This window comes from Aulostomus chinensis, chromosome 19, assembly GCF_037954235.1.
Source record: "Aulostomus chinensis isolate RoL2024-O1b breed Wild chromosome 19, RoL_Achi_v1.0, whole genome shotgun sequence".
In the NCBI taxonomy this organism is placed as follows: domain Eukaryota; kingdom Metazoa; phylum Chordata; class Actinopteri; order Syngnathiformes; family Aulostomidae; genus Aulostomus; species Aulostomus chinensis.
The window spans coordinates 17,200,378-17,217,915 of NC_141338.1; the positions used below are offsets into that span (position 1 = coordinate 17,200,378).

Sequence of the window (17,538 nt, forward strand, 5' to 3'; positions counted from 1 at the left end):
CATGAAACAGTGTGTTTTTGGAGGATCTTCTTGAAGGTTTTGTGTGTTTCTGCTGATGCCTGACAGGCTAATTGCTTCACTTGTGAGAACTGAAACATCTTTGAGTCTGCAGCCTTGGTGCAACAGATGTGACCAGGCTAAAATAACAGTAAAAAGAATAAGTAGCTGCGGCTGCACTGAAAAGGCTCCACACGAATAGAAAAAAAAAAAAAACAAAAACCTCTACCGCGCTGGAATCTGCAGACTTTTAATATCGGGGATGAAATACGCCGCATATTCATGCTTCTTTTTCTTGTGTGTTTATTTAAAAGTTCACGAAAAGGCTCCGGTGTCTGTCAGTGGCGTCGCTGCAGCCCGGGCTGCGTCAGTGGGAGTACCCCCTGCGCCGGTCCCTCTTGCAGTGCAGATCCAGTAGTTGGAGTTGTTGAACAGCGAGCACGAAGGGGAGAGGAGAGGAGTGCGAGCGCAGCAGCTGAGTGAGCGAGCAGAAGCAGAGACGTCAGGTCATCTTATGAGACGATTAGACATCGGCCTGTCACTTTTATCGCTCCGAGTCGAGTCACTTGAGGAGGACAGCAGCAGCGGCAACGGCGGCGGCGGCGGCATCGCCCGGATCTGGTCTGCTCGAGCAGCCGCCTTTGAAAAACTCCCTAACGCGGTCGCCTCAGCTGGCATGAGCTAACCTACTACACCGACATGGAAACCAAACCGTTCTTGTCATTGGGTGAGTTTGTGTTGTTTGTTTTTAAGTCCTTGTCTCTTTTAGCGGCACATTACCACAAAATATGTCCTCGCGCTCTTGTGCAGCCCCCCCCCCCTTCCCTCCCGTTGCCCCCTTTTTGACAGCGCGTGGAGCGGAGTTGCCAAACAAACAGGGTCAGAAGAGCTGGAAGAAGCGCCAGTAAGCGCCGATAAAAGTGGATTTAACGTTAAAATAAAGCAGAAACATTGTTGGCGCACGTCGTGTTTGGTGTCGGCGTCGCCCGAGCTGATGACATTTAGCGCTGATACGGAGTGACAAGCCGCTCGGGATGAGCGCGCACCTCGCGTGCGCCGATGTTACTTCATTTAAGTTTGCGCCTCCGCTTTGATCTTCGGACACTTCAGCCCGCAATCAGCGGCACTGGCAGGGCGCTCCGAGGTGAACCCTTCCACCTGAGCGCCATTGAGCATTACTGCAAAGTCAGTTGGAAGAATTTTCACTCATAAAATGACAGTTGTTTTTTGGGGTTTTTTTGTAATTTTCTTTTGTATGGATTACGTAAGCACAGGTTTTGCGTGTGTGTGTGTGTGTGTGTGTGTGTGTGTGTGTGTGTTCCGCTAATATCACATGGGTTGATCTCACGGAATTTCTGCTAAATTTCCGTTTGAATTTAAACATGTTGGTAGCATTTTCATTTTTTTTAACTTGTGCTCAAAGAAAGTTGATAGATTTCAAAATGTGGTTTGTCTCTTGAAACTTTATCAAAGTGACTCCAGAAGTTATCAGGTGACACAGGTGTGCCGCTCAATACCTGATGTCATGTCGCTCTGTCTTTATTTTAACTTGCTCTTTTTTAAAGGAAGCTGTCTTGTTCGGTTTCATGTAGTCAGCAAGTTTGAAAGGACGCCTGGTTAAAGGTTTAGGAGTTGAGACTTGAAGCAACTTTCTGTTACTTTTATTTTTCCTGAAAAAAAAAACTTATAAATTTGTTCTGAATGAATTTATTCCACTTATTTGTGTGGCAACTATTCATCTTAGCCCACTTTGAAGTAATGGGTCTTTTCAATTTCCAGTTTTTCACCCATGAGCACACCAGACTGTCAATCATTAATGCTGAATGCTACTGTACGTTTGTCGGAGGCGGCGGACCCTTGTCCCCTGTAGCAGAGATCCATCCAGCGCTCAGCCCTCTTATTTTGTCTGCTGCGCTTTCATGAGGGCGTCACGTTACACCTCGACGCGTATCACCGGCCGCCTGAACGCACCGAGGACGTGCACAGAACTTCTGAGGCACCGGGCGGCCTTCTTTTGTTACAGACCTGCTCGCGGACCCTGTCGCCTCGGACCCCTTTATGTGGCTTCCCAGAAATATGCCAAACCTCCAGTGTGACACACACTTGACAGGCTGTTATTACAGGTGCACTGTATTGTGTGTCCACACAGAAAGTGATACGACTCTCGGTCTGACTAAATATGTCCGGGCTGCTTGACGGTATGAAGTCCGCCTGAGAGCCGCGGTGGCTGGCGGCACAACTCTTTCCCTGCAGACCTCATCTCCTTCCACCCTAGCCTGCTGGATCAGCAGCCGTCTCACTGCCCGTCCTCCTAAACTGCCAGTCCTCAAATTGCCATTTATACTTCAACTTGCTCCATCAAAGGTCCACTTGAGCGTTGATTGCTAATTGGCCAAATTCAAGGACGCGGCTATCCGCTAAGTCCTTGAACGTATTGATTAGCAGCTTCGTCAGTGCCATTACGTGTCACGCTGCATTAGAAAATCTGACGTGCAGCTGTTGGAAATGACAGGGGAGCACATTTTACAGTTACACACCAGTTGTTAGTGGGAGGGCAACGTCGCCCTTTAGCACTGTTTGCTCTGGATTGTGTGCCGACGTGACACACACACACACACACACACACACACACACACACACATTTGACGTTAAGCTCTAAAGACAGAAAGGATGACATTGAACGGAGAGTGCGTCCTTTAGTCGAAGCAATGTGACGCTGACAGTGAAGTAAACAGCCTGACTGTGACTGGTCGGCAGCAGTCAGGTGATTGATTGATTGATTGATTGATTGATTGATTGATTGATTGATTGCGTGCCGATTTCCTTTTATTGATTGATTGCTTTGCAGGAAACACAACAGCACGTTGGCCGAAAAAAAGTTTTGCAGGCTGAATGGATTTCTTGTTTGAAGAGACCTCCTGAGAGAGGATCAACTTCCAAAATGTTCAGACAGTTCATCATTGTTTGTTTGTTTGTTTGCTGTTGTTCAGAAATATTAAGCCTGCTTTTATTCTTTGATGGAGCACGATGACAGCATTTTAAACACTCTTTATATATATATATATATATATATATATATATATATATATATATATCCTTAAGACTTATCTATGTTAATTTAAGACAAAAACATAGGTGGTTTAATTGTAATTAGCTAAGGTGCAGTTCCTTTGTCTGTCCGTCTGAAGGATCATGCAAAAACTGTGCGCTGATTTCCATGCAGCCTGGTGGACAGAAACCCTGCTGAATTTTGGGACGGATCCAGGACTTTGTTTTTTGTTCTTCTTCAATAGCAAGAAGTTTACTTTTGAATAAAGAGCCAGATCATATGATGCAGACATCTCTCAGGGTTGAATTAAGTTGAAAGTTAGGCATATTTATAACAATCATGTTCGAGTCCGAACAAAAGTTTAGTTACGCTTTTCTGGTTTGGATAGTTGAATGACGACGCAATTAAAGTTAACGCACCAAATCATGGTCAGTTTGAATCAGCGTCAGCTTTCACGATTTGAAGCGCTTCTTTGAATGGATCGCCATTAACTTCTGACCTGTGCGATGCTGAAACACACTTCCCAGCGTCACCCCACCTGCTGAAGGATGTGTGTTCTCCTTGAGTTTCCCACATCCTGCTGTTGGAGTATGGCTTACCCTGGGTTTGAGGGAACATAAGGTACCCCCAGTATATTCAGTTACACTCACGCAGTCAGACAACCCCCTCCCCGAAATCAATGAAGTTCATGGTCTTTGATGAGAAAGTGAGATTCATGGTGTGTGTGTGTGTGTGTGTGTGTGTGTGTGTGTGTGTGTGTGTGTGTGTGTGTGTGTGTGTGTGTGTGTGGGAGAGGCTGTGGGCTGCATTCCTTTTCTGGCAGTAACTCAGGAACAAAGGTAATACTGGGAGAGGGTGTGTGTCTGCCAGGAGGGATGTGTGTGTGTGTGTGTGTGTGTGTGTGTGTGTGTGTGTGTGTGTGTGTGTGTGTGTGTGTGTGGGAGAGGGCTCGGGGAATTACACTGCCAAAGCATTTGGCCAAGTTTGTCTTTTACGGCCGTCCAGTTTTGTGTTCCTGATGTGATGCTTTTGCTCCCCTTTCGAGAAAAGGGTCTGCAGCTGTCATTTTTATTGGAGGAGTTTTATAGCGAGACTTAATGGCTTAAAGTGACAGCTCTCCCTCTCCTTTCTTTTTTCTCCCTCGGAATCTCACCCATGAGGCCTTTAACTCAAGCAAATCAAAGAAAATTTGCTCGCCTTCAATGTGCCCACCCTCCACTTTCCCACCCTTTAGTCCTGCCAATTCCAAACCAAACTGTAGGAGAGAAGAGGGGGGAGAAAAAAAAGATTTATGCTCCAATTATGAACACAGCGACAGTGTGTTTTAATTACAGTAAATTGCCATGAAGTGTCTTTTCTTTTTTGTTATTCATGGAGAATCTCTGCTGATGTGTATAGCATTAATTATACTTCATGACCTAGAAGAGAGCTTGTTGGCCTCAGATAAAACGAGTCATATTTTACACTGTCATGCTCTGTCCTCTGCAGCACCGCGCTTGTTTATGATCTAAGCGTGCAGAAATCAGAAACTGCTGGACGGGTTTCTGATACAGAAATCACAGAATGACTCAAAGGCTCGTTAATTATTTGTGTAAGGAGCTCCTCGCTTGCAGGAGGTCTTTATTGATAGCGGCTGCAATGAACTTTGCACCTCAAACCTTGACCTCTGCTCTCCGTGTGCTCCATCATGGCAGGAATTTGCCTTTGGCGTTCAATCTGTTGTTTAAGACTGTCGCTTGTCAGCTCTTATTCTATAAAAAATGATAACAGTCCTCAAAACAAGCTGCACTCACACAATATTCAGCTTTGCAATGAAACTTAGAGAAGGAGTAAATAACCACTTTGAAATGGAGCACTCATTTACGGCATAAGTACATCTAATTATATTTCCATCCACATCTCTGATTTGTAGAAGCACTCGGCAGCAGCGAGCACGTCCGCTGCTGCCGAGTGCTGGAATCATCTGAGCACCATTAGTCTTCGGGTTTATTGCAGGTCCTCAGAGCGTCTGAATGGCTTTTTCAGCGGGCTGGCAGTATTCAGGGTGCATACAGCCAGTCTTTTGAAGTGGAAACATAGTCTCAGTGGGGATTTGACCAGATCACACCCGTAATTCGCATTGAGAGGAAGGTCGATTTGCCCTCCTCATGCCAGAACTCTCCTTGCTGCGTTTAGTGTGTATCACAGGCATGATATAGGGAAGGACTGAGAGGGATGCTTGAATCAGAAGAAAGGATTTTAAAGAAACAAGGCGCGGCATGATAGAGTTGTTGTGAAATTAAAAATGCTGCCAAGAAACCATAAATTCAGTTGCTGTCAGAGGCGAACTCCCTTTTCCGCCCTTCTGCATTCCTCAAGTTGGCATGTTTTCAATAATAAAAACAACTGTCGACTGCTCTTCTGTGATTGCAGTACTGCATGAAGATATCAGCTGTTTAGTGGTTATGTTGTGTTTTGTAATTAAGTCATGAGCACATCGGCTTTGATGGTATTCGCTGGAGAGGAGGGATGAATCGAGTGAATCCTAGATATGCTGTGCTCCTTCATGTCATTACATTTCCTTATGGCCACCACACACACACACACACACACTCACACACACACACACACACACACACACACACACACACACACACACACACACAAATTATAATTGGCCCCTACAAGAACTGCTCATGAAGAAATGTGGATCTGATTCCCATTTAGAATACTACAGTTCAGGGGTTTTGGCTCCTTTCTAGCGCGCCCGCCTCCCAGAGTGTTTCTGACATGGCTGGGTTCAGCTGTGTAGTTCTCTGCTATGAGGTCCAAAATGGTAGAAGTTCCTTTTCCTTTCAATGTAAAATTAAACATGTTTATGTTAAAATAGAAATGAAAAATGAAAAACAGGTCCAGGTACCAACCTGACAACATCCTGATTGTCTCACCCTGAACATTTTGTGTGTGTGTGTGTGTGTGTGTGTGTGTGTGTGTGTGTGTGTGTTGCTAGAACAGTTGCTGAAAATGTCCTAATCCTGTTCTTAGAATAATGACTGAAATATGCGCACAAAATACCCCAACCGTCTTTCACTAAACATCCATTTTTTTCAGTCGAGCAACATCTGAAAATGTCCTGATTGTCCCGTTAAAACACCCAATAATGTCCTGATCATTTCACCTCCAACATCTGGTTTTGTCTTTAGAATAACAGCTGAAAATGCCCCGACTGTCCCGCCAGAAACACGGCAGCAAATTTCCCAATGTCTCATTCCTCCTGCGTCCCGATTACCTGAGTTATCGTTCAAATGGCACTGCGTTATCTTTCGTAGGAGGAACTTTACAGCCTGTTAGTCTTCACGACAGTGACAGAGGTGAGACTAAACTTGACTGGACCAGTGTTTGACATGTTCCCCCACATCTGTCTGGTAGACTGGTTGTGATATGAGCGGGGAACATCACAATGGCCGGAACGATGCGTTTGATGTTCCTGCACACCTCGGAGAGGGGAAAAGAACATGTATAATGGACCCCGACTGTGAGGTTGTTTTTATAAAACTGTATACTCGGGTGTATACATTTTTCCCTCCAATCTCGCTGTCTTTCTTCTCACACACACACAAACACACACACAGGAAACAACCCACGTGTGTTCGTGTGTGTGTTGGCAGAAATGGAGAAAGGTAATTAATGTTGTGTGTGTTTGCTGCTCCATCTCAGTTTCTTCTTGAGGTCGCAGGGAGCAAGAGGAGGTGTCCCAGCGTGTCCCATGCCTTCCTCCCTCCCTCCCTCCTTCTCTACCACCACTGCCACTGCTGCCATTATGTTTTGTCTGTCGCCTTGCCAGATGCTGGGGGTGGGGCCTCCACGCACTGCTGGGCATAAGGCCATGGAAATCCCACAGCATGCAAAACACCTTGGTTGTATTCTGCGTGTGCACGTGTGACTGAGTGAGTGGGCGGGTGTTTGGGTAGGCAGCAGCGTGCACCTGCACACATATTCCTGATTTTTTTTACTCCACGATGGTCCTACTGCATGTGTACTTGAACATATGTGCATGTGAGGATGATACAGATGTTAAGATTGAGGGGAAGCAGTTAAGATTTGTTTGTCATGCTGATACAAGGTAAACAGCATGAAGTTGCAAAATAAATCCTGACGCAAATACTTGTTGCTTTTATGTAGAATTTAAAAACTTTTTGTATGCATTCACCTATGATGTGGTATCCTTCTTCTAGAACACTGGCACTAGTCCTCTTCACTTTGTCGAATCACCCTTCACTTCAGGTGCTCTGACTACGAGGCTTTATGTGGCTGCTCCTTTCCTCAACAGCTGATGCTGCACAGCTACGTGTCCCTGCTGCACCCACTAGATGAGAGCAAAGCAGTCCAGATGAATTATGGGTGTTAGTTTGTAGGGGTGGGTCATAAACTTTCATGATATGGATTATGAGTTTACAATCCTACAGTTGACTCTCACATTGCTATGAAAATCAGCTCGCACTCACTTGTTTCTGTTCTGGTGGAGGTTGTGGTACCATCTTCTGTAGGGTTGTGTTTACCTGTCAGTCACATTTGCTGATTCAGTGTAACATGTAGTCATGGCTGCTTTCAGTGTGTAGGAAAAACAACGGCTCGCCTTGTACATGTGAGAAATACGTTTACAAGCAACCACGGCAACGGCACTAGCAGACGTCACTGCAGCCTGCTGTCTTCTTCCTGGCTCCGTCCTCACTATCACGGTGCTCACTGGATGTTTCCAGCCTCTCAAACCAGGTTTCTATCCTGTCCATCCTGGTCCTGATGTGTGAATAGCTCAGTCCAACAAACACTTTTCATATTAGTATAGTGTAGGTTTGAAAAAGTGCATGCAGTAAATTAGAATCTGTGAACTAATGAATGAACTGTAGTTTTTATACATATGCAGACATCAGTATAAATATTTTGTCATCTCAACAAAAGACATGCAAAAACTAAAATGTATTCTTTCAATGAAAAACAAAAATGTTTACATCAAATCTAAATGACATATATGTATGTGTGTGTGTGTGTGTGTGTGTATATATATACACACACACACACACACACACACTATTATATTCACATGGAAACTTCCCAACTTTCTTGCAAATATCAAAAAATTCCAGTTAAACTTCTAATGGAAAATGGCTGTAAATTACTGGAACCCCTGCACCCCTGTAGTATCATACGATATGAATCGTATTCTCTAATAGACAGCATTGAATCTGGTTCTTTCTGTTTTCTCTGAAGTTTGTCTCGGATTTGTTGCATTTTGCTCACCCCGTGAGTCTGCCTTTGTTGTGATTGATGTGGATCTTAAATGGCACTTTCCCCAGATCCCATTATGTGCAAGCTCCTAATGACGAGCATTAAAAAGTTTTCCTCAACTTTCCCGTCCCTCTCACAACACCATGACGGGACAATACCGAAGTGGCTGTTTCAACTAGTCCGTGGGATTATAGGCTGTGACTGCAATTATGATCAGCAGAAGATTCATTATAGGAGACACCAAACTATGTGGATTACTGATGAGACGGAGGATACCCAGGGAGGCTGGCACGCGCGTGGATTGACACACAGGTCATCTCAGAAACGGATATGTGCTTAAGGAATCGTATCTTTCATGTTATTTTCCCAAATTACCATGAAAGAGGAGAGAAAAAATATATTATGTGAGATAACAGGGTTCCTCTGTGGGTTGTTCCTCTGCCTGCAGTGGGGAAAGACTGATTAACTGTTTGTTGACGCCTGCGGGTCTTGCATGTTCATACTTCCGCCCAGAGTGTGGCCCCTTGGCCCCAACACACACCTGTACATGTGCTCACACGGAGACATGCGTACATATTCAGACAGTCTGAGCAGGGGTCTGGAGGGCTTCGTCACCTATGGTTAGACACCTTGCTGCGGCCGTCTGGTTTTTGGAATGTTCTCAGCGGCAGGAAGGTGGAAGGGTGTTAAGAGTGGAAGGGGAGGGGGTGTCTATTTGGAAAAAACAACAACTGGCAACAGGGATCCTCTTCGTATTGACAGCTTATACAATAAGTTCTAATTTGTCTCTCTGGCCTTTGACTAACATTTGGTTGAAGCATTAAATGTCCCCTCCCTGCCCGCAAGATTCAATCTCTTTGAGTCGAATGTTTTATTGGCCCATAAGAGTAAATTTGCTTTGCAGACAGGTTTGCAGTAAAATTACGCAGTAGAGCCATTTAATATGAAACAGTCAGGCCTCATAATTTAAGAGAGTGACACCCATAACACAGCTCCAGTATAAACCCATCTTCACCAGTAGTACCAGAGTGACGGTTACATTCATGTCCTTTTGTGAGCTCCACTAATTAAATCGCTGAAGGTCATGAAAATTAAATTGCATTGGAAAGAGGGTTCTCAGTCGAACTCCTGCTTATTCAATCTAAAACAGCAATCTGCCACCAATGGTCCTAAAAGATTCTGGCAAAATAATTTTGTACATGACTTCGCAGCACTCCTGCGTGACTGTGTGTATTTTTTTGAGCTGTTTTGAAGATGAGCAACTAGGTCTACTAGACAGACAGGCGCTCAGGCGCTGGCCGTGTCTTTGTCGTCAGTGCTCTACATACCAAAGTGCTGACAGTTGCCCGCACAAACGGCTCTGACAAGTTCAAGTGTCACGTTTAGGATCCTTTCTAGTGTTTCAGTGCAGGACGGGAAAGAAGAGAAGGCAGCGGATTAAACAGGACAGATCTGAGCGCTAAATCATCAGCAGGACAGGATTGTGATAGGCAGCGGGATTGTGTTTGTGCGTCCGCGTGGACACGCGCTCATCTACCGGATACGCTGGTACATTGATTAGTCCATTGATTTTTCTTCGTAAATTAATAGTCAAGTTTTTACAATGTCAACAGGGTTTGTGAAAACCTTTTTGAGGTGAAACAAATGCTGTTAAATGTTCCAGATGATCGATTTACTAATTGTTTCAGCACTGGAAGCAGGTTCAAGGATTATTAAAAATAAGTAAATGCAGTATTTCACCACACTGTTCAGCTGTGTGTATCATTCCTTCTGGTGGCAGGTGGGGGCGGGGCCAAGAGGCACTTGTGGAGACACGTTTAAACAACAGGTAGACACAGAGGGGAAATGCAAAGAAGAAGAAAAGAGAAGTGACAGTTGCAAAAGAAATATGATTTGAAAAGTAATAAGTTAAGTTGAAGATTAACACATGAAGAGCAGTAAGAGCTGGAATTCCCATCACTTATGTTGTTACTCACATTTTAATAGAAAAAACATATTGAAATGATAATTGTGGGATTTTTGCAGGGATCTGTACCAAACAAAGATGTTGTCTTTAGTCTGTAGAGTACTGTTTGCAGGCTGGGATATCTCTGCAGCACCACAATAATTCATTTGGAATGGTACTTTGACACACATTTGGCCTTTGGCAAGTATTTCACCACATTGCACAAGTACATCATCTTGCAATTTTGATCAAATTTTGATTAATTGTTCAGCCCTCATCTGAAGGGATCTCTGTGTGCGATCAGGCACGCAAATGTAATAGTTAAACTATTGCAGTCTGCCTTCCTGTGCCATACGCAATGATTATCTGATGCTGGAACGTGTCTATCCTGAGCTCGTGTATCTGCAGCAGTGCAGCAGCTGAGAGTGTGAGTGTGAGTGTGAGTGTGAGTGTGAGTGTGAGTGTGAGTGTGAGTGTGAGTGTGTGTGTGTGTGTGTGTGTGTGTGTGTGTGTGTGTGTGTGTGTGTGTGTGTGTGCGCGCGCTGTCTGGAAGAGGTCAGGGGTTGAGACAGGGTCACGCTCGGTGGGAGAGGAGCAGCCTCAGCAGACATGACAGCATTTGTATGGCTGCGCCGGGAAAGGAGAAGTGATGGAAGGAGAAAAACTCAACCAGATTGATGTGGAGCCTGGCGAAAGGAAACAGGAAGCATGTCGTTTTTATTTCAGGTCTTGCCTCACTGAGACAAGTGTATGGCTTCTTTTTTTTTATTGGAGCGCATCAGTGCAGCTATTGATAGTAACAGAGTTAATTGTTAATTGATCCAAAGAGCGATAAAACAAGGCATCTAATTTGCTCTCCCTCACACACACTTACACACACTTACACACATACACACACACACTGCAGAGAATGAAAGTGGATGTTTATTACAGGATCCGAGTGAATGCTAAGGTGCCCTGGGGGCTATTAAAGCCCTCACTTAAAAGGCACTATCAGGGAACACCAATGTGGGCTGTTGGAAGGAGGGAGGGGTGGATGAGTTGTAGAAAGAAAAGGAAAAGAGTGAAAGAGAAGAAAGAGAAACATTTGGAGCGGCAAGGAAGGAATAAACATTGAGCACATCTGGATTGCCTCAGCAGAATATTTGTGCAACATCTGGAAAAATTCCTTGGAATTTAAGGGTCCCCTCCTTTCATTTCACTTAGAGTTTCTCCTTCTCTTGTTTTCCGCACCTTCAAAGTCTCTTACCTCGGCGCGGCAGGCATGTAAATACTCCTGCAGTAATGCACATTGAGCCATTGCAGACTTTATAGCAGGCCAAATTGGACCCATGTGACCAGCTCCCCTTTGTGAGGGGCTGGACTAATTAAGTGGCACAGAAGTGAGAGGGCACCCGGCTGTGGATTTAGACCTTGTCCAGACCTGAGTCAAACACACAACCCTTCATAAATTATGGCGGGGCAAAGAAGAAAAAAAAACAACACAAAATCCCCTATCTTGCAGAGAGTAAACTTTTAAGCATAGCATGAAAAATAACTTCTTTGTTTGTTTCCTTCAGAAGTAAAAAAAAAAAAGAAGAAGAAGATGATTGATGGTTAAAACACAAAGAGGCTACCTTTGTGTTCAGAAGACAGATTCAGCTCATTCACGCCTTTGCTTTGTATCATTGAACAGGACGTACAAGGAATGTACCTCCCTTTGAGGTATAAAATCCCGAGGGAGCCACTTTTGTATCACTCAGCGTCCACAGCGTTCAGCTACAGGGCTCTTACACTACATTAGAGATGCACAGTGAGGCTTTTGTCCATCTCCTTGGCAAGATCACAAGAGTGGTTCTCTCTCCTGTCATCATTGCCGTAGCAAGTTCATTAGCGATTAAGATTTCCACAAGCTATCGTCTTACCTGGGTGAGCCTCCTTGTGGGTCAGTGTTGCTGACAGGCAGGTAACGTAGTCAGAGCGGGAGGAGAGAGCAGAGCTACATGCTAATGTGGCGACCGTGCTAATCAAAAGAGATGTATCACAGCTGCCCTCTGATGGGTTTACTGATGCCCCCAAGAGTGTGCACAGGCAGGAGGAGGGCAACAGTGTCAGGGAGTGAGGGATGGAAGGAAGAGAACCTATGAAGGGAGATACTTGATAGTGAGATACAGATTAAGCGTGTGTGTGTGTGTGTGTGTGTGTGTGTGTTTGTGGATCCATATTTGTTCAAATCAATTAAGGATTTTTATCGTTTGAATCTGTAAGGAATGCATGATATCGCTGCCGGTATGCCACTATTCTACGACTGATTTGGCAAATAATATCTGTGATAAAACCAAGTTTATATGATATTCACTCTTGTACATCATGAGAAACACATGTAATCATTGGGAATTAAAAAAAAAGGCTTTTATTAAATTTCTAAAACATTTGGAAAAGCCCATAAATCATATATTTACTGCATTGTTTCATCAGCACAGTTTAACTCATCACAGTGATACCAATAGAATGATCGAGAAGCGCCAGAACTGACGATGTTGATCGTCATTTCCTTTTCATTTGTAAAACTGGTTTTCAAACAAACTGTCAACTGTGGCAAGAGTGATACTAACTGCTAGACGTGTGAAAACAATCGAAGGGAAAAATCTGTTCAAAACACAACTGCTGTGACAAAAAGAGGTATTTTTTAAAACGCTTGCAGGATTACCAATATAAGCTTTTGGAGAAAGTGGTATCAGTTTCTGGAGTATGAGTCTTTACAATGCCAGTCTATGTGCGCGTGTGTGTGTGTGTGTGTGTGTGTGTGTGCGTGCGCATGGATGCTAAGTACACACACACAACCTCTCCACCAGATTGCACTGTGAAACCCTCTCCCTGTGCCTCTAGCTCATATTGTATGCCGAAGTCTCTTTGAAGCCCTGCAGAATGACCTTGCTCCTGCTCATCCACTTGACCAGCCCTTGATCTGAATGACCCAAATTAACTTTGCTGTTTTGAACCCTACTTTCTGAGAGGTGCGCCTCTCCTCAGCTCTAAACTGACCTGACAGTTTGTATCTCTCGGACAGTAATTATTATTTGAGAGAAGAGTTTATACCCTTCCAGGCAGATTTAGTATTTTCGGAGCTGCCCTATGCCTCACTGGCTCACTGCATCGGCAGATAGATGTGCAGTGATGTCATCAGTGACATTTCAGTGGAAGGAGTACCCCATATGTCCTCAGAAGGTGGGTCACCTCTCGACTTGAACCCTACCGAAGTATTAAATCAGATTTTATTGCTGCTAAATCTGAGAGCCAATGCCATCACCTCTGGTCTTCTAATAAATCCTAGAGGTCAGCCAAAGAATTTGAGATTCTACCTCGTAACTTATGAGGTTTGACTTTTAGTGGAGGTAAAATATATTTCTACCACGAATGTTTGTATGGAGGTGGAGCAATGTCTTGAATTCTGAGACTACACAGTGAGATGTGATAACAACACTGGCAAAGGTTTAAGCAAATGAACAGATGACTTTCTCTTATTCATTCTGGGGGGAAATCCTCTACAGCAGCTAAAATATTACTTCCCTGTGCTTGTGAAGATGTAGGTTCAATACTTGCTCTTCTATATTGACACGTTATACTGTATGCCATATAAAGTTGTCAGAATCGTATTTATCTGCACTCTTTAATAGACGATGTTAATGCACCACGGAGGTCCGCATGACGCTGAAAGCCCCCGGGGTCAAACTGATCCGAGACAAGAGTCACGTGTCGGTCTGAGTCGTCAGTGGCATTACATCACATTGATTGGCTCTGATCCGGTGGGGAATCACCAGTTAGGACTCACTTATTGAGGATTAGCAAGTGACAGTTTTCAGTGGAGCCCACTCTGTGACCGACACAAACACACACACACACACACACACACACACACACAAACACACACACACCAGACTTCCTCTGTATGTCTGCTGGTCTCAGCTGACCACAGATACGAATGACTGATTGATATTCCGTGGACTGGCCTGCAGAGGATTGACTGATCCTTTGAGCTGTTTAGCCTGCAGTGCTCAGCTTGATGGGCAGCGATGTAGTGGTTCCCTCTGTAAATGGAGTGGAGGGACCACGGGGAGCGCTTGACAGAGTCATTTTGCATCTCATGTTACTCCCACATATCAAACTTGTTTTCCAAGGCTGTGCAATCTAATTGGTAAAGATAGACATCGCAATTTTTTTTTTCAGGATACTGTATTGATATTTCAGCCCCCAGACAAACTTAGTAAAAACATCCCCAGTTCATTGATGTCGCTGCACGGTGAGTCACCTGCATGCATCGTCTGTTTTTCAGTTAGAAGCTGGACTCTCATGGCACCATCAGAACAGCACCTGCAGCTTTGACAGCCATTGTGTATGTGCACTTTTGTTTTAAAGGTAAACCAGGTTGTCATGCGCTAGATCAAATCATTGTGACGTATATATTTGCGGGTTACTCGACTGGAACACAGCAACTTGTATTTTCAGCTCCATGTTCAACATTTGCAGTAAATTAAGTCGAGTAATGCACAGGGATGCATGGTAATATCGGCACGTCATGGTGTAATGTATCAGGATCGATCCGATGGCCAATGATGGTGTCAGTAGGACAGTCATACTGAGCCGGCCCAGCAAATCAAGGTTGCTGTCAGCACCACAAAGACACATTTATGTGGAACACCACACTTTTTTCCTTACTGATAAAAATCTCACCAGCGGTGTCGTTGTGTACTTAAACAGGAAGTGGCAAAGCGTTGTGAAGAATATCAGATATACCTACCTGTTGATTACCGGGAATGAAAATCCCCAAACAGAAAACTCTTATTCCAGATTAAGTGAATCCAGACCTCATGACTTGTTGAATTCAACAAGAGAAGCGTCCAAAGTACAAAAAATGAGGGTAATCTTTTAAATTGGAGCAATAAATTAGTGTTGTTTTTTTTGCTTTTGTCGCACAAATACAAGAGTCTGCAGTGCTTCGTTGCACGCTAATGTATTTACGACCTCTATTATTTGTATGCGCGTTGTCAAAAGAGTTTTAGTTAATATATGCTTGACATGAATACACAGTTTTGCTTCTATCCTTTGCTTTTACACACAATAATGGACAGTGTATGTTGCGGCCATTAGCCTGTCACAATGGAGCCGTCCCAAACTGGAACTGTGCTCACTCCTGTTATGATCATATTCATGCTATCTAAGGCTCTCGCTTTGTTTCCTGTCTCGGAGGGAATGGCTCGCTCCGGTCTTTAATGCTGTGTTTTTGTGAGCGCTGAAAAGCTTTGCTTCCCACCAGAATAGAGCGGAGCATCACGCTCGCTATGCTGAGCCTCATCCCCCACGGAAGAGAAATAATTTATAAAATGAAATCTACATTTGTTGTGTAAATGACCACATGCTGTCGGATATTTAATCCCGCCTGCAGTCGATCCCAGTCATGTGACTTGACCTAGTTTTGTCAGCCTCCCTCTGACTGTCTCTCCTCTTTTTTTCCTCTTTCATTCTCTTTCTGGCTCTTTTCACTTTCTCTCACTGTCTCTTAAGTGTTGTTGTGCTCTCCTGTTCTTCCTCTTTTCTTCTCCACCCTTCTTTTTTCCCCCCAACCCAATACTGACTACTGTCTGTCATTTCCTTCCTCTTTTTTTTCTTGCAGGGATGCAATTTTTTTTCTCTAAATATGTTTAAGTGCGTGACAGCAGAATGTTGACATCACTTAAAATCATGAGTCATCGCACTTGGGATGTTGTACTTGATGCAAGATCAGATCTCCTTCAGATATGTCAAATTATGAGTTCCCAATAGGTCCAGTTCTTCTTCACCAAGCGCCAGGAGGAGATTTTCATCCTTGGGTTTCATATCCGTTCATCTTTATTTGAGTGCCCTTCTGTTGGCCCTCACCTGTGAGCAAGCACATCAGCATCATTCAGCTTCACCTTGTCAGACTCAGCATGTGAAGGATGCTGTTGAAGAATTTAAGTACTTGAGTTTGCAAGTCTACTATTGCTGTCTTTATTTTACATTTCCTTGCAGAAACGCAGAAACTGCATTGTTCACCAACAGAAAGTTAAACTGAAAAGCCGTCATTTCTTTCAGAATCGTGTGAGTTCAACTCTGACATCGATATCCTGGTAATTTGGAAGAATTTGGACCCCCTTCCATAGTTTTAGACCTCAATTTAGTCTTAAAGACAATAAAAACCTCATGTCATTGCAAGCCTGGGTGAAAGGGTACACGATTCCCGTCAGAAGCAAGGAGTTTAAAGCCTTTGCTTCCTGTCAGCAATTCTAAATTGGGGGATAAAAAGGTCCTATAGTATGTAAGAACAAATTAGTGCACGTTCATGAATGACGCCCAGTGTTCTCTCCTTCCATCTGAGAAGGGCCAGAAAGGTTAGCTAAACACTGATATGCTGTACACGGATGACATGAGATGGACGGATACTTGATGATGGAAGTTGATATAATTGGATAAACCCCACGGAGATGATGAAGAGTCTTGTTTTCGAGGGCGTCCTACTGTACATGCGTACATCATAACCCTGTAAGAACAGCTGCAAAGCGCTTTGCAAAGTCTCCGGTCGAAGGACGTGGTCACCTCTTGGAATGCGTGGCATGTCTCCATTCCTTAAGAGCACGCGAGATTACCGGAGCTTTAGTATAATACAGTTACCCGTTGCAAAGCCCAGCTGTCTCACGTCTCTTGTCAAAGCTGGAAACTCTGCACGTCGGTCATGTGACACATTTTATGTTTGGCTGTTTATCATGTAGCCAGATCTTATAGGCTACTGCAGGATATCCTCTTACTGACTGATGCCTGAATTGATGTTAGTTCAGAACACTGGCTGCTCCCGAAAGACTGACAAAGTACCACACACCCTTCTTCTCAAACTTTTAAAGCGCGCACTGAATCATCATCATCATCAATCATCACGGCTGACACTACACTGTAAAGATAATCACTCACAGACATTGTTATAGACTTGCGGAATTTAATAAATGTCTGATATTATGAACCTTTATGCTGGATTGGCCCATTTAAGAGTAATTATTTTGACTGCTGACTATAAAAGATGAGCACTTTTTGACTCCTTGCAATATTTCATGAATGTTTTCTGCATAATATGCAGCCAAGTTGAGCTCTTTAGCTTAACCACGATCTTTATTTCCTCTTCACAAGCAACTCAAACACAGAGCGCGGAAGAATATGTCATCTTTTGTTTTGTAAACTCACAACGCAATTGTTTAATTTTCAGTTCAGTTTTCGGTTCATTTCTGATAATATTGAG

The 17,538-nt window shown here is 43.9% G+C and overlaps 1 protein-coding gene across 4 annotated transcripts in view; it reads left to right on the plus strand.

The window, feature by feature from the left end:
• Positions 1–419: 419 nt before the first annotated feature.
• The window catches only part of rxraa (retinoid X receptor, alpha a), a 109,325-nt gene continuing 92,206 nt past the window's right edge, over positions 420–17,538 (plus strand). For all 4 annotated transcript variants that reach the window (XM_086188091.1, XM_086188094.1, XM_086188090.1 and 1 more), the window contains exon 1: positions 420–724. In XM_086188091.1, coding sequence (XP_086044217.1) covers positions 697–724 — 28 coding nt within the window. In that variant the 5' untranslated portion in view covers positions 420–696. The remainder of the gene's footprint in view (positions 725–17,538) is intronic.